The 23,929-nt window shown below is 40.5% G+C and overlaps 1 protein-coding gene across 7 annotated transcripts in view; it reads right to left on the bottom strand.

Annotated features, from left to right (window-relative positions):
• The window catches only part of Pkhd1l1 (polycystic kidney and hepatic disease 1-like 1), a 143,981-nt gene extending 137,451 nt beyond the window's left edge, over positions 1-6,530 (bottom strand). For 3 of the 7 annotated variants that reach the window (XR_875261.3, XR_875262.3, XR_875263.3), the window contains exons 1-2: positions 6,301-6,513; positions 4,444-4,533 (exon numbers count right to left, since the gene is read on the bottom strand). Coding sequence is in view for 2 of the 7 variants with exons in the window: in XM_011245522.3 (XP_011243824.1) it covers positions 4,444-4,533; positions 6,301-6,373 (163 nt within the window). In the remaining 5 variants the exon portion in view is untranslated. Of the gene's footprint in view, positions 1-4,443; positions 4,534-6,300 lie in introns of all 7 variants that reach the window. The other 4 variants (XR_383993.4, XR_875264.3, XM_011245522.3 and 1 more) reach the window with 4 other exon arrangements.
• Between the last annotated feature and the right edge of the window lie 17,399 nt (positions 6,531-23,929).

Here is a 23,929-nt window from a genome sequence, read left to right as displayed (position 1 = left end):
ACTATAGATCTTGCATGTAAAAGATACTATCATTTGATTTGAAGTTTTAAAACAATAAAGGCAGTTACTAAAAAAAAAAAAAAAGAAAGAAAAGAAAAGAATTGTGGAAAAATCCATGAAAAGTACAAGTGGAGCACTTGCAAACCCACTTGTTTGCTTCTGCCAACTTCTGCTTATCTTTGGAGTTCATATTGAGTTTGTACTGTGCAGGAGGGTTGCTGGAAACTAAAGAATGGAAAGTTTTACTTGTGATATGCTCAGGATGTAACACATGTGTTTATTTTTATATTAGGTACAGTTGTGTCAATGCTAGTTTAGTGCAGGTGTGTATTTTGGCATTCTGAAGACAAGGGCAATATCCAATCGTAATGTTAAGGAATGGTAATACTGGTATTCCCTTAGAAGTAGCTACAATGTCAAACATGCATGTGTGAAGATGTTCAAGAAAAACTACAGGGATAATATGAAGAAAGTCAGAAAGACTTTTAAACATTTTAATTATGTATTTAGTCTTAGAAACATGGATAATGGGGCTGGAGAGATGGTTTGGTAGCTAAGAACATTAGCTGCTCTTCTGAAGGACCTAGCTTTGGTTTCCAGCATCCATGTGACAGCTCACAACCACCTGTAACTCCAGTTCCATGAGATCTGACATCCTCTCTAGCTTCCATGGCTACTAGGCACATATGTGATGCACAGACAGGTAAGCAAGCAAGGCAAAAATAAGCAGAAAATAAATAAATAAAAATAAATGTTGGAAAAGTATAGAGTATGTCTTCAGTTAACCTTATCCCAAAGAATAAAAAGGAATTCAAACACATTATTTGGTAAAATAATTTCTAAGTAAAAAGCTGACACCTCTGGAAGTTTTCCAAAACACACAATTACAGGAAGGGTTGGGTGTGCCCTGGAAACAGAAAGGATGAGGCTTTGGATGGAAATTCCTTACATATTGATGTGTTATTTTTTTCTTTTGAAGAAAGGCTGGAGACAAGAATTGCCAGGCACACAGAGCTGGCTCTACTGATAGCAGCAATCTAGAGGTAACACCCACACTGCTATCATGGAAAACTGCACTGATGATTAAGCTGGCTGTTGTCATGAGCAATGTAGGCTGTTTAGGTTTCTCAGGTTTACAAGCTGGAATGAAAAGGACATGTCCTAAAATATCATAAAACTGTGGGGAGGAAAGACACAAAGGAATAAAAACAATACACTTTCCCTCATATTTTTCTATGGTTTTCCTTGGACAGGTTCACACATTCATGTTTGATAATATAGCTGCTTCTAAGGTCAAACCAATACCATCATTCATTAGTATTATTATGGTATATTGCACTTGTCTTCAGGATACCCAAGTACAGGCCTGTGTTAACCTATCATTGATGTAGTATGTATCTAACATAAATGTATTTGTCACATCCTGAAGCATATCACAAGCAAAACTTTCCATGCTTTAGTTTTCAGCAGCCCATCTGCATGTTACAAGATCAATTGAAACTCCAAAAAACAACAACAACAAAAATCAAAACTCGATGGATAGAGCATGGACTATGTAACAGGTACCTTGATTGTGTTACTCTGTTCAAATGTCCCGAGTAACAGCAATGGGGAAAAAATATGCATTTCACTGATGAGAAAGCAAATGGTTTCAGAATTAACTAGCTCCAATGTAAAGTCAAATTAAAAGCCAGTTAGACTGAACCAAACCCCATATCTTTCCCAAAATATAAAGAGTAATATGACCAAACAATTCAACATGGTTTGTGTGCCAGCTATTATCATAAAGAAAGAGAAAAGTTAACCAAAGCCTCCTCTCTTTTTAAAACTGAGACACGATAACTAACCTTCGAAGAGAATCAAATAGTATAAAATATAACTTGAAAGCAACAAAATCAATGCAGTTGTGGATACACCAAGACTACCCAAATGACCATCCCTGTTATCAACTCAGTCACCATAGAAGGGCAGATATGTCATTGTTTAGACGACATTGGCTTGACACCATAATTGTTATAGCATATATCTATGCCCCATCAAAAACAACCCAGTTGTCTTTTCTTTCATTTATTTTTCCCTTCAGTGCTTGGGGTAGAGCCCAGGATCTCAAGTATGCTGCTCAAGCAAACCACCACTGAGCTACATAAACCTCCAACCCTAAGCACAGCTTTTTAAACAAAATAATCCATAAAAAATTCTTTGCCTTTTGATAGACAAGAGTCATTTAGATGCTGTGAAGGGTCAGTAATCAATTTTCTTGTGGGTGGAATCACAGAGAATTCAACTTCTGAATTAATACTTTCTCAAATATCTTGCTTTTGCATAATAAGTTTTATAAAATAAAATATTAATTCACGAGTTTTGGTGTGCAGGTTCATTATCATTGCTTCGTACTGCCATACACATCACAGATACACAAAACCCTATATTAAATGTACTTTTTTGTTTAAAACTATAGTACTGAAGTATGATTAACCTACAAAACGCTATACATCCTTAATGTACTATATCCAATTTAATCATCACTTCCATAAGCATATTCATCATCTCCAAGTGTTTCTTCCTAGATTCTTCACTCATTTTTATAAAAATTGTAATAATAACACTTCACATGAAATCTTTTCCCTTAGCACAATTTTAGTATGCAAGTCAAGTCGTCACCAGTAAGACACGTACAAGATACTAGGGCATGCTCTCGATCATACTCATGTCTCATAACTAAAGCTTTGGTCAACAAACCCAATACCCACCCTTCTACCTGCTGCCAGTTCCTAACATCCACCATGCTAAATACTGCTTTTATAAAATAGTAAAAACAGCATCTATTCTCAGCTTGAAAAGAAAGACACACACCAACACAGTATGAGTAGGCTACAGAGTGTGATTAAAGCAGAAAGGGAAAGACATAAAGGTGTGGGTTCAGATGTCTCCAATACACATGGAATCTAACTCATCTATACACTCTGGCAAAAGTAATCAGAAAGTAGGAATCAGAAGGCAAAGGTAGAATTTACCTTAACACTTCCATCACAGAGAAGTCTGAGCCCACTTGCCTCAAGGTCACAAAAGGGCAAAGATTACAGCTTAGAAATGGTTTCCGCTGGAAACCCCTAAGCAGCCATGTCTGGTTCTGTGTGGCTAGACTGTGGTCGTGGTTCCTGTGCCAGAAGTCCACATGTGAAGGCAGCAGGAGATGTTTGGGTGCCTTAATTGCTTTGTTTGTTTGTTTGTTTGTTTGTTTGTTTGTTTTAACTTGAGCTTTCCTCTTCTGGCATTTAAGTTTCTGATAAAAACCTCATAGCTTCCAAATATGTCATCTTACTGGCATTTTACAATATAGGTAAGATTAAGATGTCTCAAACATTTTAACAAACCCTTAATTTCCCACTCCTAACTACACACAAAAAAGGGCACTATGTGTGTTGCTTACCACGTAGAAACAGATTGTTCTGTTTTAAGCATGTCATGGAGGTATTGAATTTTATAGAAATGTTACAAGTAATCAAATACATTTTAATATATATGACAGAAGAACTGTTTCCCTATGCCAACATCCAAAGGCTTATTTTAAAGACCAAATAGTTTTTGTTAATGTTCCTTTTTAAAAGAAAAAAAATGTGTTTTTTTTTTCATGTTCTTCAAAAATTCTTAGTGTCTGAGTGCTGTTACCATTTGTATTACAAAAGCCTCGTGGCTGAAAGCACTCTGCATTTAGCTCCTCCTGGAAGGGGGTGCACTTTAAGTCTATCTACCTTCTATACTTTCATTCCAACACCAGGAGGAGGAAGCGTCATTCATAACTCATGTCTTGATACAGCATGTGATAGCACTTACACGGCAGCAGGAGGGAGCCAGAATTTTGCTTTCTGTTATCTTACATCTTTCATTAACATCTGTTTCTCTATTAACATCCGGCCTCTCCAACCCCTGGCATGTTGCATTTAAACTACAAACCCAATGAGTAAAACCACCAGGCCAGTGTGGAATAAGGGAAAGAACTGAAGAGTTGGGTTAAAGAAATGCCTTTCTCTTTACTTTAGCCACTAAATCCAGATCTCTCAGTATCAAATGAGCCATTATAATTAGAGCTCAATGATCAAGTTGATATGGATATGGGGTTGTTTGGCTTTTGTTTTTAATTAATCTTAATTAATCTTAATTAAATTTATTAAGTCAATTTAATTAAAATAAATAAATATTAATTACTATCAAGAAGGAAGAATTCAGCCACTCTGGCCAAGTGCAAAGACTATTCCAGTGATATGTGTTTTGTGTGGGCGGTTATGTTAACCATAAAACTCCAAGAGGAGAAGAGTGCCCACCCAGCATGTGTGAAGCCCTAAGCTATGTGGAACGATAATGTGGAACCCGGTACCACAAAATTAAAAGAGGAAACGTTTCATTCTTGGTGCTTGCACGTGGACACACACAGGGCAGGCACACCTTCTCCCTTGATGGTCAGTCTTGTTGCTCCGTTTATGCTGCCATATTTAGGTATAACTTCTGTCACTTTGGGAATTGTCTCAGAGCTACCTGAAAAACACATAAGGATGACAGTGATATAATCAAGATCTTCATTCCAAGCATCACATTTCCCATTCAAGTTGTAAGATGCGAATGAACCCTGACTAATGCCCAAACGGGGAATTAAGTACTTAACCAACACTCACTAGCTTTGTGTGAAGAACTTTCTGGGATTTACAAAGAATAAGGATCACAAAATGGTCTTCACCACTCGTATCTACCATATTATAGCACACCAGTAAACCCTTAGCTTTCTGTCCTGCTCCTCTAGCTACAGATCCATAACTGTACCAGCAGCTTACACAGCACTGGCAATACCTGCATGGAGATTAGTATTTAGCACTAGCATGTAAGTGCAGTGCTAGGAGATACAAAGACAAATACTGTATTATAAGCAGAAAGCTCTTCCTAACCCCTTTAGGAGTGGTCCATAGTTCCTGACAGCTTTCCAGTATCCTAACGATGCAGAGTGAATAGTGAAAGGACCACTTAGCCACTCTTTAAACTGGGTTAGCTTCCTGCAGACAGAGAACGGTTACATTTGTACTACCCTCCCTAAAGACTAACTTAGTCCAAAATGGCAGAAAGAGCACAGGGTCTTGGGTGGCCTGTAAAGAAACACTTCCCTCATATTTCTGGGACCACTCTGGTTTCTAGAATGGAATTCCTCCACTGCATCTTGAAGGGCAAATATGGATGAGTTAGCCTTGGTCTACCATTCAGAAATAGAAGGGAGGCTCTAATAGAAGTTACTAGACCAGCGAGGCAAAGCCAGCAGCTTCTTTGGAGAATTGTACATAATTCTTGAACATGGCTAGGAAATACGATGCACAGTGGCTAGAGGTGTTTTATTTTCTGCCTAGAGTGTATAGAGGCAATTGTAATAGACGCAAAAACAATTTATTAGAGTAAGTACAAAACATTAAGGCACAAAGAACAGCCCCAAAGATTATTGTTTGAAACGGATCTCTGAGAAAAGGTGAAGGAACTTCTGACTGGGTAGTTCATTGCTGTCTGAAAACGTGTAGCATGGTCTGTGGCAGCCACAGCTCCTCAGCAGAACGGAGGCTTCCGCGCCCGGACCCAACGCCTGCGAGCTTCAGGTTAGCATTGATCTTGAGTTTACAGTGTGTTGCAGTATGTGCCTACTTGCAGTCCCTGCCCCCGAGAGCCAAGAGAGGATCTATCTGCAGGGAGCTGGATCCCATCTCCAGACATTGCAGCCTCTCCTATCTCAAGTTCATCCTCTCCTTATCTCAGCACACAACTCCAATTTCTTATCACGTTCTCCCCAGCCCTCTCCTGGGGTTTGCTTTGAAGACACTGGGCAGCTTACCCTGGAAGTGACAGACACCCGCCACAACACAACCTGACCTCCTGGGAAGAGCTTTCCCTTCTGCTGAGAAAGAGACACAAGGAGAGCAAGAAGAACGGGGTGGGGGTGGGGGGTAGGGGGGGTGTTCAGGTGGTAAAATTATGCCGCTCTGGAGGGGGGTGAGAAACTTCCTCAGTTCAACCCCAGCATTGATCAACAATTATGAGGGAGGTTTCTCGAGCTAGCCCTACTTGTACTGGTGTCTTTCTCTGGGTTCCAACCTCTGTTTCAGACTTTCTCGGTACTGTCTCTGTATGAGTCAGAAGGCTGTTGCCGACCTTCCAGGACCCTAGGTTCCCAGAAGGGCGTCTGCCCAGGGCAGATGGCAGGTGGTCTCCCCTCCCTGTGACCAGTAGAGCAGGGTCTCAGGATTGGCTCCCGACCTTCCCCCACTGCGTTACCTTTGTGGGAATCTGCTGCACACCAAAGCAGCCCAAAGAGAAACCAGGTCCCTGAGAGCCACAGGTGTCCCATCGCAGAGCTGGTGCTGCGGAGTCTGCAGCAGCCGCTTGATTGCAGAAGTCGCCCGAGCTGAAGCTTGCTTGGCTCTGGGAGCTGCTCCAGCGTGGGGACTCACCCCAGAAGCCAGGGCGAACCTGGCTGCCAGAGACCTGCCCCGCCCCCAGCTCGTCCGCGGTGTGTCTGGGATTTCACAGATACAGACATACACCACACACACACACACACACACACACACACACACACACACACACACACACAGAGAGAGAGAGAGAGAGAGAGAGAGAGAGAGAGAGAGAGAGAGAGAGAGAGAGATCTCCCACCTTTATTTTCCTTCTTTTAAATTCTAGAACTATATATTTTTATTTGCCGGTCTACCGTTCTCATTAATTGCCTTAGATTAATTATAAGACCACCTAATACATGAACCCCATTCACTTTCCTTCACACAGGATCGTTCTATCCCTTCAGTTGACAAAGATAAAAATAAAACTTTATCTGATAGCTGGAAGTTTCCCAAACACCATGTCCGTGGCAAAGCAGACATAAATGACAGCCACTGATGCTTTCCTTGCTAGCACTAGTCCAGCTGTCCCAGTAGACTGAAGCACAGTGACATTCAGGGAGTGAGAGCTTAGCAGTGTGTCTGAAGCTAGTATTCTTACTCTTGTCAGAGCCTTAGGTGGTACATCTCTGGAGAGAGCTTGCTGGGGGAACAGGGTACGGTCATGGTGTCCATAAGGGTGCCAGGTAGCAGAAGAATGAGAAACAGCGGTTCCCAATTGTGGACTGTGAGGTTCTCATGCCTACTGAATGTTCCCCAAGGTGATTCCTTAGTCTTTGACTGTCCCCCTCCTCCTTCTACTCCACACACCCTAATTGTCAAGGTACTTTGTTCTTACAGGATGCATAGGAGAGCTGAATAACAATCAAGTACTAACATCAGGGTGGAAGTGTTTAGCTAGGTGTCCTTCGGGGGCTTGTGGGAAGCGGGGATGCTCATGCAGGCTGAAGCATTTAGGGCCCCACCGTCATGATTAACAATTAACCTCACATGTTTGACCAAAGAAAAGGTGTGAAATCAAATGTGAAAGATCATTAAATAAAACCTAGAATTTTAAATAATTTCAGAATGCATGCATCCATATACCCATATGCTTTTCATTTTTCTGTAATTTTAAAAATTTTCCCAGAACATTTAGAATTCTTTGTTCATCCTTTCACCTTTCTCTCTTGTAGGAAGAAATACTTTTCTTCCATGACATGCCATCCTCCTCTTGTGCACTCTCGGCAACTCTTGCCGTTATCATTTCACCAACATCCCTTTTACCTCATTACCTCATTCCAACGAGCCTCCTCTCCTCTTGCCCACTTTTCCTAGAAATAAACACAGTGTTCATTATGTAAATAATAAGAACAATGTGTGTGAATACACACACACATGTGTATGTGTGTGTGTGTGTGTGTGTGTGTGTGTGTGTGTGTATGTGTGTGTGTGTGTGACAGAGAGAGAGAATGCATATAATGTATATGTGTTTGAGATTGGGTGTCTTACTAGACAGCCCAGGCTAGCCTCAAACTGTAGGTCCTCCTATCTCAGCCTATGCCAGCAAACCCAGTTAGACCTTTATCTTTTTGTAAAACTATGGCAAAATCCCAAATTTATTCAGGGCACTGCTGAAAGCATTCATCTGCTCCAAGGAGGAATCCATGTTCCAAGGTCTGCCCCAATTGCTTGAAGGATGGGGGGAAGGGTACCTGTGCCAAAGTGAGTGAGTGGCAATCAGAGGGCAAATTGCAGTGGTCACTTCTGTCTTTCTACATGGTGAGAGAGACCGGGGGAACAAACTCAGAGCATTAGACTTGGCAACAAGTGCATTTACTCTCTGAGCCATCTCTCTGATTCTCTTGTATCCTTTTATGTTTCTACTTAACCAAGAGTAATTACCTGGTCCATTACAGTTGTTCTTTCCACTGAACCTCACCTCCATTAACACTAAGCCTATTTAACAAGATTAAATTTGTTTGTACAACAATGTATGTATGTGCATGTACATGCATGTTTGGATGTATATTGTTACATATATACATGTTGCACATGAATACTTGATATTCAACACTACTGATTCATTTTATGTTTAATATATGACTATATATAATAATTGGTATCCCAAATAAAAGGCTTGTTAAAAGTAGGCAAATATTTCTACTATCTTTTTTCTAAAACTAAATTAACAAATAGGTCATTTAGATTATTTGCCTAATTGGCTTTAAGAAAGTTAATTTTTAAAAGCAAATTAGCTGATTTTCTTACAATGCTTGCTTTCTTAAAGAGCCATCCTTTACTTTGCATATATGAATTTTTAATAAGCTTTGTTGAATTAATGAGCATCTTTAACTGATTTTCCCTCCTTAAAGGGTACTTATTTATATGATAAATAAACTCCTTGAGATAAGATCACACTAGTGAGAGTTTTAATCATGAATTACTAAAATAATTTGAGGGGTAATGTGGCAATAAGTAATTATAACTCGATGAAATGTATGTCTTTTGGGGCCCAAAAAATTGGCTATGTGATCTATGACTGAAATTACATCTTTCAAATACTTAAAATTTCATTTTTAAAATCTTCATGCCTTCGTACTAGAACAAAAACAGCCATATAGATTATTGAGAAACAGTAGAAATCCTGACATAAACCATTGTAATTATAACCACTTAATCTTTTACAAAGAGACAAAAAATGCACACCTGAGAAAAGATAACCTTCTTCAGCAAATGGTACTGGAAAAACTGGTTATCTATATATAAAAGGAGGAAAATAGAGCCCTTGCTCACATTGTTCACCAAAATAAATGCCAACTGACCAAAGACCTCGACATCAAAGCTGAAACTTTGAGAGAACTAGAAGAAAAAATAGGGAATACACTACCAGATGTAAGTTATATAGTTTTCTAGGGAGATAGGCTTTAATGGTCTCATAATTGACAATGTGAACTGTACAAATTACAGTTCCAACCAGCCAGGCAAGGTATGCCTGCTAGTTCAATAGTAGCAAACCTCTTATGGGATAACCAACTCCTCTTGAACTAGACTTAAGGCCTGCTCCATGGAAGGGGATATAAATCTGACACTGTAAATCCAGCCAAAAGCTCATGTCAATGTGATCAGAGGCCCTACAAGACAACTAACTCCTATTGTGTAGCTAAATTGACATGGCACAGAACTGCAGATTATATGTTTATGCTTATATACTGAGACAAATGCTAATCTCAGCCTTACTCAGAGATGTTTCTCTTTGCTGTGAATGGTAGTAAGTGCAGACTGCTGGCTGCTCAAAAAGCTTAGAATAATGAAGTGGAAATTTCTGGTTTCTTGTGTTCTGGTGGCTTTTTGTGGCTGATTGGCAGAGCCTTAAGGTTGGTTTCTTCTGGATCTCCCTGCCATTGCTGATTTGTGAATGTTGTTTGTGAGTCCTGCCATTGGTGATTCATGTATGGTGTTTTCGAGTCCCGCCATTGCTAATTTGTGAATGATATTTTCAAGTAGATCGAGATACCACCGCTGATTCATGCGAACTGAACTAATAGCCTGACAATGCAGATTGGATTTGCTCCAGAGAACTATTTCTAAACAGGTCCACATCCTCCTTTGTTCTACTAACCTTTGTTTTTCACTACCTCTGGTGGGTGATGAGATAGAAGAGACGTTAAAGCATTTAAGAACCTTTATTAAAAATAGGTTTTGGAAAATCTAAGCCTATAGGTAAAATATCACCTGAATGCTTAGCCCTAAATAAGGAATTTTATCACCACCACACAAGATTCAGGGAATACTAAGAAGCAAAAGCAGAAAGAATTTTGTCAAAGACCAGCTTTGACATCACCTTGTAAACTAAGGTGGAGTGTAGAGTTGGCCTCAGCATACTTTTCCCTAAGGGAACAAAGCTTGACTCATTAGGGCCAGTGAAATTCTTCCTGAGGGGATGACAAAAAACTGTTTGGGGGCTAAAGTAAAATTCCTTGGGGGTCAGCAAGAACCTTTTTGAGGTCAGCAAAAGAGGGGGAAAGGGTCATACCCTCAGGGTGTACATCTAGTCATTAACAATTTTTTATTAAATTATATCAGAGAGCTGAGGGCAATACAAATAGGTACAAGAAATTAATCATCATTTTGAATATCAGTCCAGCTTCATCAAAAGAGTCACCTTGGCCAGTGCTGTTGGGGCTGCCATGGTTCTTTTTTTTTTTTACCTTAAAAAATCCCAGGCTTAACTATGAAGGGTGTGTCTTTCTGAGCTTCAAATTGTTCCATAAGATTTTCTACATCAGAGTTCTACAAAAACACCTTACCCTACCTTTACTAACAATCTGCATCTCTAAATTCTTTATAAGGGTGGTGGTCGTTGCTAACAATCTCTAAGTCCTTTCGGAGGGTAGTGGCTGAAGGTAGCAGCAATGCTTGAAAAAGATCGATCACTGTTATTATAAGTGACGATGATATTGTCCAGAGAGGCTGGGAGCCCCTTAGAGTTTTCGTACAACTCATAGACTGTGAAGGATGCAATGTGAGGGCAACAAGCACAGCAAGATGCTAAAACAGTCCTCAGGGTGTTTCTTTTTCCCACTGTGGTGGTTCCAGCCCACAGGCCACATTCTGTGAGTTCTCAAGCTGTTTGCTGTTCTTCTTACATGGACCTTGATAGAATTTAAGAACAAGACAATAGGGAGAAGGGTTGGGAAATAAGTCTACATAAAATGACATAGCCATTTCAAACATGATCTCATAGAAGTTGTGGTTGCCTACACTGGGCCTGCAACAAGCCTGTACCTGTTCACAAAACAAGTACTGACCTGGAAGGGGATCATGGATACTACCCCTACTGGCGAACTACTGCCAACTGATGGATTCTGAGAGAGGGTCAGTCATCATCTTTAATTGTGCACCAAAGGAAGAAGCCATCCATCTCCAAAGCAAACTCTCAATCTCTTGGCCACATAGGCCGTCTGATTAAGTTAGTAGGTCACTATCCTGCCTGCAAGATGTGCTAGGAAAATAAATGGTGGTCCAGAGCTTGTGATAGTGGCCAACCAATGACTGCCCTAACTTGAGGTTCAAGACATGAGAGGGAGCCCATGCCTAACACAGCCTGGATGGCCAAGATCTAGAAGCTGGATGGCTCAGAGACCTAGGATAGAACCAAACATGACTAACAACAACAAAACAACAATAACAAAAAAACTCAATGAAATTGTTCCTGATGGCATTCTGCTATACTCATAGATTAGAATCTAGCTCAATTGTCATCAGAGAAGCTTCCTCCAGCAGCTGATGGGAGCAGAGCTCAGACAAACCCCACAAAAGAGGGGGAAGAAGGACGGTAGGATCCAGAGGGTCGAGGACACCGTGAGAACACAGCCTGCAGAATTAATGTAGTAGAGCTCATAGTGGCTCACAGAGACTGAAGCAGCAATTATGGAATATGCATGGATCTGAGCCTGTGCATATATGTTATGGTTTTGTAGCTGGGTGTTCTTGTAGGACTCTTAGCAGTGGGAATTGGGGTCTGCCTCTGACTTTCTTGCCTGCTTTTGGAACCCTTTTCCACCTACTGGGTTGCCTCATTCAGCTTGGTATGAGAGTTTAGGCTTAGTCTTATTGCCCTGTGTTATGATTTGTTCAGTTGATATCACAGGATAACCCTTCAACCCTCTTTTCTGAAGGGTTATGGAGGAGAAGTGGATCTTGCAGAGAGGGGAGGTGGGGGTGTTGGAAAAAGGGAAAAGAAGGGAGGCTGTTGTTGGGATTCATTGTATAAAAGAAGAATAAAGGAAAAAAAACTAAACAACATGTATATAACAAAAATGTATACATGTGGGGATGGGGCCTGTAAGAAAGGGGGCAAGGATTACAGGGGTAGAGGCATAGAAGAGAGGGCTGAAGGCAAGATTAAGCATAGTTCATACATGCTAAGCATAGTATATACATGCACGAAGTTGTCAAAGAACAAATTTAATTAAAATACAACTATGATTCTTGAGCTCTTGTAGAAACCCTCTGTGTATTATAAGGCTGAAGTATTAAGCATTATTCTCCAGTTCCCAGAAACCACTGTTCTCTGTTTCCATGACTTCCTCCATGTGCACATGAGAGATTTGTAGTGTTTGCCCTTTTGTGTCTCATATATTTAACTTAACAACAACAACAAAAAATCTTCCTGCTTTACTTATTTACAAATGACAGTGTTACTTCTGGAAAGCTTAACAGTGTCCTATTATATATACATCCTACATTTGTCCATTCTTCCAGTGATGTACCTTGCCATTAATTCCAAACTGGCTCTGAGGAAGGATTCTTTTGGATAGGTACCCAAGAGTGAATTTGGTGGGCCATGTGTCAGCTTTGCTTTTAGTTTTCAAGGAACCTCCATACTGTTGTTGTTATTGTTTTGCACTTCTGAGACAGAGTTTGGCTTTGAGCTTGTGGAACTTCTTCCATCTCTGCCTCCCTACTGCTAGGACTGTAGGCACACAATGCTGCTCTTCATAAGGTCTTCCACAATCTCTGCACCAATTCAGGGTGCTTCCAACATTGCCGCTTCCTTTTTCACTTTCTCCTTGGCCTCTTCATCTCTTTTCTTTTAGATAACTACAAGCCTAATAGGTGTGAGATCATTTAACATTGTGCTCTTAACTTGCACTTCCCTGATCACAGGACTTTTGAAGTTTTTTCATATATTGACATAGATAACCCTCAGAGAATTAGACTTCCTTGACTCAAACAGAATGAGTTAAACGAAAGGCAAAGAAGTGGAGATGGCATGTATAGAACACCCAGCTAAGAACTCTTGCTTTGTCTTTATGGGCATAGAAATAAGGTTGTTTTGCGTGGATATTGGTGATCGAGACACAGCATATATAAAAAAGATCTGATTCCCAGTAACGTGGGCTGAAGCAACTTCTGATGGAAGGTAGAGGAGAACTACAAGAAGAAATTAATGTAAAAACTTAGAGAGGTGATGGGTTCTAGAGTACAGCTGGAGGGGAGGTTTGCGTTTGGGTCCACATCTGTACTTCAGAGATGCCACTATATTTGGTGATAGGTTGCTGCTCTGCTCAGGAATGAATGTTGCTGTTTACAGCCCATGAGACAGAGTGGTGAATGCTGGGATGCATGTCGGTGAATGGGGAAGGAGATACTTGAAAAGTGCACTAGTCTTGGGCAAGGGAAAAGAAATGTTCATTTGAGATTGTAACCATTCATTTTTTTTTCAAATCACATTAGGAGATTGAAATACTATTGTTAGAATGTTCAGATCTCTTAAAGAAATATCCAGGGCCAAGGCAATCAATACTGTCCTAGTTTGCATCTCCGTTGTTGTGATCAAACACTCTGGCAAAAGGCAACTGGGGGATGAAAGGTTTATTTAGTTTACAGTTTATAGTTCATTATTAAGGAGATTGAGTCAGAAACCATGGAACAATGTTGCTTGCTGGAATGTTTTTCCTGGCTTACTCAGCTTGCTTTCTTACGCAACTCAGGGCAACCTGCCCTGGGAGGCACTATTCACGGTGGACTGGCCCCTCCTACTTGTATCCGTAGTTAAGAACATATTTCACAGATATCCCCACAGGCCAATCGCATGGAGGCAATTTTACAGTTGAGATGCTGTTTTCTCTAGTTTCTGTCAAGTTGATACAAGCTCATCAGGAAAGTTGACCCACTGCTGGGAGGTAGTGGCACACGGCTTTAATTCCAGCACTTGGGAGGCAGAGGCAGGCAGATTTTTGAGTTTGAGGCTAGCCTAGTCTCCAGAGTGAGTTTCAGGACAGCCAGAGCTACACAGAGAAACCCTGTCTAGAAAACAAACAAACAACTGTCAGCTTTCATACACAAACATATTGCTAGTCAACCATACCTTTTTCTTACTGGTTTATCTCCCACAACTCTTGTTAAAATCAAAATATAAATTTAACTATTTAAAAGTCCAATATCCAGGACTCACTTATATTTTTGGTTCCAAAGAGTATGGATAGCCCCACCTCTATGCTTCTGCCATCTACAGCACAGTTTGTGTCATATGCTCAGTCCAGATCGACTCCTCATCTGATGCAGATGAGGAATAACCTTGGTGGTTATTCTAGAGTGCTAACATATCTGTATGTTGGAGTCTCCATGGCAAATGAAGTTTTACCTTCACTGATCCTTTCCTGGCCTCTTCCAGGACTCTGATGCTGGTATATGGTACCAACTGTTAGCTTTTCTCCATGATCTCTGCAATGCTGTAGATTCCATGTTGCCCAAAACAGTACCAGTGAAAGAGAGATTGGCCTGTGGGGATATCTGTGAAATACGTTCTTAACTACTGATACAAGTGGGAGGGACCAGCCTACCGTGGAGAGTGCCTCCCTGGGCAGGTTGTCCTGAGTTGTGTAAGAAATCAAGCCATTAGCAAGTTTGGTTGCTAGTTTGAGATGCAGCCTTCAGCCACTCTGGACTACAGCTTCTGTGTGGTGGCTGTGAGTAAATACTTTCCAGAAGATTTTGCCTCAAAGATGCTGGTCTCTTTTTAATTGAGGCTGGTTTTTCATACCCAGCTAACTAGAATTTATTGTCTTAATAAATCAAAGGTTTCATTTTAGTGGTGCTAATATATTATTAATCACAAATGATTATTCAGTTCTAGCTGATCAGGAACTACAGATTCTTAATTCTAGTTCTTGGTTTTTTTATTAGATATTTTCATTTATATTTCAAATGCTATCCCCTTTCCTAGTTTCCTCTCTGAAAATCCCCTATACCCTCTCCCCACCCCCTGGTCCCAATCCAGCTTCCTGGCCCTGACATTCCCCTATACTGGGGCATAGAATCTTCGCAAGACCAAAGGAATCTCCTCCCATTGATGGCTGACTAGGCCATTCTCTGCTACATATGTAGCTAGAGACAGGAGTCCCATCATGTATTTTCTTTGATTAGTGGTTTAGTTCCAGGGAGCTCTGAGATTGCTGGATAGTTCATATTGTTGTTCCTCCTATGGGGCTGCAAACACCTTCAGCTCCCTGGGTACTTTCTCTAGCTCCTTTATTGGGGACCATGTGCTCTGTCCAGTGGATGACTGTGAGCATCCACTTCTGTATTTGCCAGGAGCTGGCACAGCCTTTCAGGAGACAACTATACCAGGCTCCTGTCAGCAAAATCTTGTTGGCATCTGCAATAGTGTCTAGGTTTGGTGGCTGTTTATGGGATAGATCCCCAGGTGGGGCAGTCTCTAGATGGTCACTACTTCAGACTCTGCTCCAAAGTTTGTCTCTGTAACTCCTTCTATGGGTGTATTATTCCCCCTTCTAAGAAGGATCGAAGTATCCACACTTTGGTCTTCCTTCTTTTTGAGTTTCATGTGTTTTGCAAATTGTATCTTGGGTATTCTAAGTTTCTGGGCTAATATCCACTTATCAGTGAGTGCATATCAAGTGACTTCTTTTGTGATTGGGTTACCTCACTCAGGATGATATCCTCCAGTTGAATCCATTAGCCTAAGAATTTCATAAATTTGTTGTTTTTAATAGCTGAGTAGTACTCCATTGTGTAAATGTACCACATTTTCTGTATCCATTCCTCTGTTGAGGGACATCTGGGTTCTTTCCAGCTTCTGGCTATTATAAATAAGGCTTCTATGAACATAGTGGAGCATGTGTCCTTATTACAAGTTGGAACATCTGATTATATGCCCAGGAGTGATATTGCTGGATCTTCCGGTAGAGCTGTGTCTCGTTTTCTGAGAAACCACCAAACTGATTAACAGAATGGTTGTACCAGCTTGAAGTCCAACCATCACTGAGGCGTGTTCCTCTTTCTCCACATCCTCGCCAGCATCTGCTGTCACCTGAGTTTTTGATCCTAGCCATTCTGACTGGTGTGAGATGGAATCTCAGGGTTGTTTTGATTTGCATTTCCCTGATGATTAAGAATGTTGAACATTTTTTCAGGTGCTTCTCGGCCATTCGGCATTCCTCAGTTGAGAATTCTTTGTTTTGCTCTGTACCCTAATTTTTAATAGGGTTATTTACTTTCTGGAATCTAACTTCTTGAGATCTTTATATATATTGGATATTAGTCCCCTATCCGATTTAGGATTGGTAAAGATCTTTTCCCCATATATTGATGGCCTTTTTGTCTTATTGACAGTGTCCTTTGCTTTACAGCTTTGCAATTTTATGAGGTCCCATTTGTCGATTTTTGATCTTATAGTATAAGCCATTGCTGTTTTGTTCAGGACTTTTTCCCCTGTGCCCATATCTTCGAGACTTTTCCCCACTTTCTCCTCAGTTTCAGTGTCTAGTTTTCTGTGGAGTTGCTTGATCCACTTAGACTTGAGCTTTGTACAAGGAGATAAGAATGGATCAATTCGCATTCTTCTACATGCTAACCGCCAGTTGAGCCAACACCATTTGTTGAAATGCTGTCTTCTTTCCACTAGATGATTTTAGCTCCTTTGTCAAAGATCAAGTGACCATAGGTATGTGGGTTCATTTCTGGGACTTCAATTCTATTCCATTGATCTACCTGTCTGTGGCTGTACCAGTGCCATGCAGTTTTTATTACAATTGCTCTGTAGTACAGCTTGAGGTCAGGTATGGTGATTCCACCAGGGTTTTTTCTTATTGTTGAAAATAGTTTTTGCTATCCTAGGTTTTTTGTTATTCCAGTTGAATTTGAAAATTGCCCTTTCTAACTCGGTGAAGAATTGAGTTGAAATTTTGATGGGAATTGCATTGAATCTGTAGATTGCTTTTGGCAAGATAGCCATTTTCACTATATTAATTCTGTCAGTTCATGAGCATGGGAGATCTATCTATCTTCGGAGATCTTCAATTTCTTTCTTCAGAGACTTGAAGGTCTTATCATACAGATCTTTCACTTTCTTAGTTAGAGTCACACCAAGATATTTTATATTATCTGTGACTATTGTGAAGGGTGTTTTCCCTAATTTCTTCTCAGCCTGTTTATCCTTTGTGTAGGGAAAGATCACTGATTTGTTTGAGTTAATTTTATATCCAGCTACTGCACTGAAGCTGTTTTTTAGATTTAAAAGTTCTCTGGTGGAATTTTTAGAGTCACTTATATATACTATCATATCATCTGCAAATAGTGATGTTTTGACTTTTTCCTTTCCAATTTGTATCCCCTTGACCTCCTTTTGTTGTGTAATTGCTCTCGCTGGGACATTAAGTACTATATTGAATAGGTAGGGAGAAGGTGGGCAGCCTTGTCTAGTCCCTGATTTTAGTGGGATTGCTTCAAGTTTCTATCCATTTAGTTTGGTGTTGGCTACTGGTTTGCTGTATATTGCTTTTATTATGTTTAGGTATGGGTCTTGAATTCCTGATCTTTCCATGACTTTTATCATGAAGGGGTGTTGGATTTTGTCAAATGCTTTCTCAGAATAAAATGAGATGATCATGTGGTTTTTGTCTTAGAGTTTCTTTATGTAGTGGATTACATTGGTGGATTTCTGTATATTAAGCCATCCCTGCATCCCTGGGATGAAGCCTACTTGACCATGATGGATGATTATTTTGATGTGTTTTTGGATTCGGTTCACAAGAATTTTATTGACTATTTTTGCATTGATATTCATAAGGGAAATTGGTCTGAAATTCTCTTTCTTTGTTGGGTCTTTTTTTTTCCCCCTGAGACAGAGTTTCTCTGTGTAGCCCTGGCTGTCCTGGAACTCACTTTGTAGACCAAGCTGGCCTTGAACTCAGAAATCCACCTGCCTCTGCCTCCGTGGTGCTGGGATTAAAGGTGTGCGCCACCACGCCCGGCTCCTTTGTTGGGTCTTTGTGTGATTTAGGTATCAGAGTAATTGTGGCTTCATAAAATGAATTGGGTAGAGTGCCTTCTGTTTCTATTTTGTGGAATAGTTTGAAGAGAATTGGAATTGGGGTTTTTTTTTTTTTTTTTTTTTTTTTGAAGGTCTGATAGAACTCTGCACTAAACCCATCAGGTCATGGGCTTCCTTTTGTTGGGAGAGTATTAATGACTGCTTCTATTTCTTTTCTTTTCTTTTTCTTTTTTTTTCTTTTTCTTTTTTTTTAATTAGGTATTTTCTTCATTTATATTTCCAATGCTATCCCAAAAGTCCCCATACCCTCCCCCCTCCCCTACTCACCCACTCCCACTTCTTGGCCCTGGCGTTCCCCTGTACTGAGGTATATATTTGCAAGAACAATGGGCCTCTCTTTCCACTGATGGCCAACTAGGCCATCTTCTGGTACATATGCAGCTAGAGACACGAACTCTGGGGGTACTGGTTAGTTCATATTGTTGTTCCACCTATAGGGTTGCAGATCCCTTTAGTTCCTTGGGTACTTTCTCTAGCTCCTCCATTGGGGGCCCTGTGATCCATCTAACTGTGAGCATCCACTTCTGTGTTTGCTAGGCCTCGGCATAGCCTCACAAGAGACAGCTATATCAGGGTCCTTTCAGCAAAATCTTGCTAGTGTATGCAATGGTGTCAGCGTTTGGAGGCTGATTATGGGATGGATCCCTGGGTATGGCAGTCTCTAGATGGTCCATCCTTTCATCTCAGCTCCAAACTTTGTCTCTGTAACTCCTTCCATAGGTGTTTTGTTTCCAATTCTAAGAAGGGGCAAAATGTCCACACTTTGGTCTTTGTTGTTCTTGAGTTTCATGTGTTTTGCAAATTGTATCTTATCTTCTTTTATTTCTTTAGGGGATATGGGACTGCTTAGATCATTGATCTGATCCTGATTTAACTTTGGTACATGGTATCTGTCTAGAAAATTTTCCATTTCATCCAGGTTTTCCAGTTTTGTTGAGTATGGCCTTTTGTAGTAGGATCTGGTGATGTTTTGGATTTCCTCAGGTTCTGTTGTTATGTCTCCTTTTTCATTTCTGATTTTGTTAATTAGAAATTAATTAACTGTCCCTGTGCCCTCTAGCTAGTCTGGCTAAGGTTTTATCTATCTTGTTGATTTTCTCAAAGAACCAGCTCCTGGTTTGGTTGATTCTTTGTATAGTTCTTTTTGTTTCCACTTGGTTGATTTCAGCCGAGTTTGATTATTTCTGGCATTCAACAACTCTTGGGCGAATTTGCTTCCTTTTGTTCTAGAGCTTTTAGTTTGCTGTCAAGCTGCTAATGTATGCTCTCTCTAGTTTCTTTTTGGTGGCATTCAGAGCTATGAGTTTTCCTCTTAGAAATGCCTTCATTGTGTTCCATAAGTTTGGGTATATTGTGGCTTCATTTTCATTAAACTCATTAAACTTTCATAGTCAGAGGTGATCTGATAGGATACATGTGATTATTTCAATAGTCTTGTATCTGTTAAGGCCTGTTTTGTGAACAATTATATGGTCAATTTTGGAAAAGGTACCATGAGCTGCTGAGAAGAAGGTATATCCTTTTGTTTTAGGATAAAACGTTTTGTAGATATCTGTTAAATCCATTTGTTTCACAACTTCTGTTAGTTTCACTGTGTCTCTGTTTAGTTTTTTTTTTTTTTTTTCCTGGATCTGTCCATTGATGAAGGTAGGGTGTTGAAGTCTCCCACTATTATTGTGTGAGGTGCAATGTGTGCTTTGAGCTTTACTAAAGTTTCTTTAATGAATGTTGTTGCCCTTGCATTTGGAGCACAGATTTTCAGAATTGAGAGTTCATCTTGGTAGATTTTTCCTTTGATGAGTATGAAGTGCCCCTCCTTGTCTTTTTGGTAAATTTGGGTTGACAGTCAATTTTACTTGATATTAGGATGGCTACTCAAGCTTGTTTCTTGGGACCATTTGCTTGGAAAATTGTTTTCCAGCTTTTTACTCTGAGGTAGTGTCTATCTTTTTCCCTGAGGTGGGTTTCCTGTATGCAGCAATATGTTGTGTCCTGTTTAGGTAGGCAGTCTGTTAGTCTATGTCTTTTTATTGGTGAACTGAGTCCATTGATATTAAGAGATAATAAGGAAAAGTAATTGTTGCTTATGTTATTTTTGTTGTTAGAGTTGGGATTCTGTTCTTGTGGCTATCTTCTTTTAGGTTTGTTGAAGGATTACTTTCTTGCTTTTTCTAAGGCATAGTTTCTCTCCTTGTGTTTCAGTTTTCCCTTTGTTGTCCTTCGATGGGCTGGATTTGTGAAAAGATATTGTGTGAATTTGGTTTTGTCATGGAATACTTTGATTTCTCCAACTATGGTAATTGAGAGTTTTGCTGGGTATAGTAGCCTGAGCTGGCATTTGTGTTCTCTTAGGGTCTGTATAACATCTGTCCAGGATCTTCTGGTGTTCATAGTCTCTGGTGAGAAATCTGGTGTAATTCTAATAAGTCTGCCTTTATATGTTACTTGATCTTTTTTCCTGACTGCTTTTAATATTCTATCTTTATTTAGTGCATTTGTTGTTCTGATTATTATGTGTTAGGAGGAAATTCTTTTCTGGTCCAGTCTATTTGGAGCTCTGTAGGCTTCTTGTATGTTCATGGGCATCTCTTTCTTTAGGTTAATGAAGTTTTCTTCTATAATTTTGTTGAAGATATTTACGGGCCCTTTAAGTTGAAAATCTTCATTCTCATCTATACCTATTATTCTTAGGTTTGGTCTTCTCATTGTGTCCTGGATTTCCTGGATGTTTTGAGTTAGGATCTTTTTGCAGTTTGCATTTTCTTTGATTGTTGTGTCCATGTTTTCTATGGAATCTTCTGCACCTGAGATTCTCTTTTCCATCTCTTTTATTCTGTTGCTGATGTTCCCATCTATGGCTCCTGATTTTTTTCCTAGGGCTTCTCTCTCCAGAGTTGCCTCCCTTTGGGTTTTCTTTATTTTTTCTACTTCCATTTTTAGATCTTGGATGGTTTTGTTCAATTCCTTTGCCTGTTTGGTTGTGTTTTCCTGTAATTTTTAAAGGGATTTTTGTCTTTCCTCTTTAAGGTCTTCTACCTGTTTAGCTGTGCACTCCTGAATTTTTTTAAAGGGAGTTACTAATGTCTTTCTTAAAATCCTCTACCAGCATTATGAGATATGATTTTAAATCTGAATCTTGCTTTTCCGGTGTTTTGGGATATCCAGGACTCACTGTGGCGAGAGTACTGGGTTCTGATGATGCAGAGTGGTCTTGGTTTCTGTTAGTAAGATTCTTACATTTGATTTTCATCCTCTGGTAATCTCTGGTTTTAGATATTCTAGTTGTCTCTGGCTGGAAATTATTCCTCCTGTGAGTGTGCTAGCCTCTGTCAGCTCTCCTGGGAGACCAGTTCTCTCTTGAGTCCTGGGGGTCAGAATACTGCCTGGAGGCAAACTCTCTGCTGGTAGGAAAGGTGCACAGAGTACAGAGGATCAGCTCTGCCTCCTGGCTGAGGATGAAGGACTGAAGGGACCCTGTCCAAGAAGCTCTGTTGCTTCTGTGGCCAGCGAGCTCTCCTGCTTGGACCTGCCTGAGAGAGACCCTGGATAGAAAATGGTGGTCTCATTTGAGTCCTAGGAATCAGAGCACTCCCTGTAGGCAAGTTCTCCTCTGGGGGGGAAGGTGCCCAAAGGACTGAGGATCAGCTCCACCTCCTGGCTGAGGATGAAGCTTAATTCAAGTTCTTACACAAAAGCTCCTGATAGAGATTTTGAGGGACTCTCAAACCTCTCCCTAAAATTCATTTCAGCCCTTCATTGTCTTGTTTGCTTTCAACATTATTAACTTCCAAGCTTCCACTGAATAGTCTGTTAGGCTTGGAACACGAACTGCTTTTCCAGCTCCAAGTTCCAAGTTCCTTCTACAAAACTGTCCCTGAAACTAACATGGTCAAGCCTGTCACAGCAGGATCCCATTTTCTAACACCCATTTTTGTCTTGGTTTGTTTTCTATTGCTGTGATAAACACCATGAACAAAAGCAATATGGGGCTGAAAGAGTTTGCTTTGCTTATGTATCCTGACCACAGTACACCGTGGAGGAAAGAAGTCAAGCAGGAGCAGAGGCAGGAACCATTGGAGCAAAGATGCTCACTGGCTTGCTTCCAGACTCATATTCAGCTACTTTTCTTATACTTCCTGGCAGTAGTGTGGTGGCACCAACCACAGCAGGCTGGGTCCTTTCAATCAGTGGTCAGGAAATGCTTCCACATACATGCCCACAAGCCAATCTGTTGGTGGTAATTCCTCAATTGATGTTTCTTTCCAAGTACCTTTAGTTTCTGACAGTTGAAAACTACCCAGAACACTTAACCAAAAATTGTTATGCTTTGAATATAAAATGTCCCCCACAGGCCCATGTACTGAATGCTTTGTTTTTCTTTTGGGAGGTGTGAGAAGACTGAATGGGGAGCCTTCTGGTGGAGATAAGTCCCTGTCCCTTTCTGTCTGAGCTGAAGGGCCTTCTCCACCATAGGTTTCTGACATCAGAATGTCCTGTCTGAATGTGCAAAGCCAAGCCACCATGAGCAGAATCCCCTGACACCACAGCAAGCACCACATCAAAAACAATGCTGGTGATACTCAGAATGCATCATTTCAAAACCAAAACTTAGGAAGACTGTGACATGTTCTTTAACAAAGTTCAGATGATCAGATGCCTACAGAGAATAAGTCTGGAGCAATCATGTTTAAGTTGTTAAATGGGGACTGTGTGTGACTAGAAAGAAATGAAGCAGGCATAGAGATTCTAAGGATAAGCCACGGACTCTGCTCAGGTGAAGTCCTTGAAGCTCTGTAAACTTACTATAAAAATAAAATCTGAACTGAAGTCTGTATTAAGTCACTACAAAGTGGCGGAAATGGAGGAGGAGCAGAAAATGCAGCAGATAAATGTGTCATTTTCACTAAATATGCTTTATGTCTGTGTATAAAACCTGCCTTTATTGGTGGATAAAATATGAAAGACAAAGTTTAGGCTTAGAACTGATTTATGAAAACTGAATGTTAGAGTATATATGCTAGGGTCTTAGCCATGACTTTGACTTTTTATTACCTTTTCTAAAACTCATGACCTCATACTTCTTTATTCTGTGCATTTCCCTAGCCAAAGAGAGAGAGAGAGAGAGAGGGAGAGGGAGAGGGAGAGGGAGAGGGAGAGGGAGAGGGAGAGGGAGAGGGAGAGGGAGAGGGAGAGGGAGAGGGAGAGGGAGAGGGAGAGGGAGAGGGAGAGGGAGAGGGGGAGAGAGAGGGGGAGAGAGAGAGAGAGAGAGAGAGAGAGAGAGAGAGAGAGAGAGAGAGAGAGAGAGATGGGATTGATAGGTAATGTCAAATGGAATTCTTATGGAACTAAAGAAGCCCTCAAGCATATTAATGGTAGAAACAACACTCCCATGTTGTTAGGATCTTGGCCACAGTGTATCTCCACCAGACTGAACACTCCAAATACAGTGTGCAACAGTATTTAAGTCTCCGGCACAGCAACCAAGCTATGGCTCTATGGGCATTTCTGTAAACTCTATCTTGTGACTCTTTTCTTGTCAAAGCCCAACTTTGATATAGGTAGCTGTTTAGAAAATCTAAACTTTGAAGACTCAACAACAACAAAATTAGAGCAATGGAAAGTCACTGATTATCATTTAACTCTGGTGATTCTAGGCACAGTGCCA

The sequence above is a fragment of the Mus musculus genome, chromosome 15 (assembly GCF_000001635.26).
Source record: "Mus musculus strain C57BL/6J chromosome 15, GRCm38.p6 C57BL/6J".
Lineage (NCBI taxonomy): Eukaryota > Metazoa > Chordata > Mammalia > Rodentia > Muridae > Mus > Mus musculus.
This window is presented reverse-complemented; position numbering and strand designations above follow the sequence as displayed.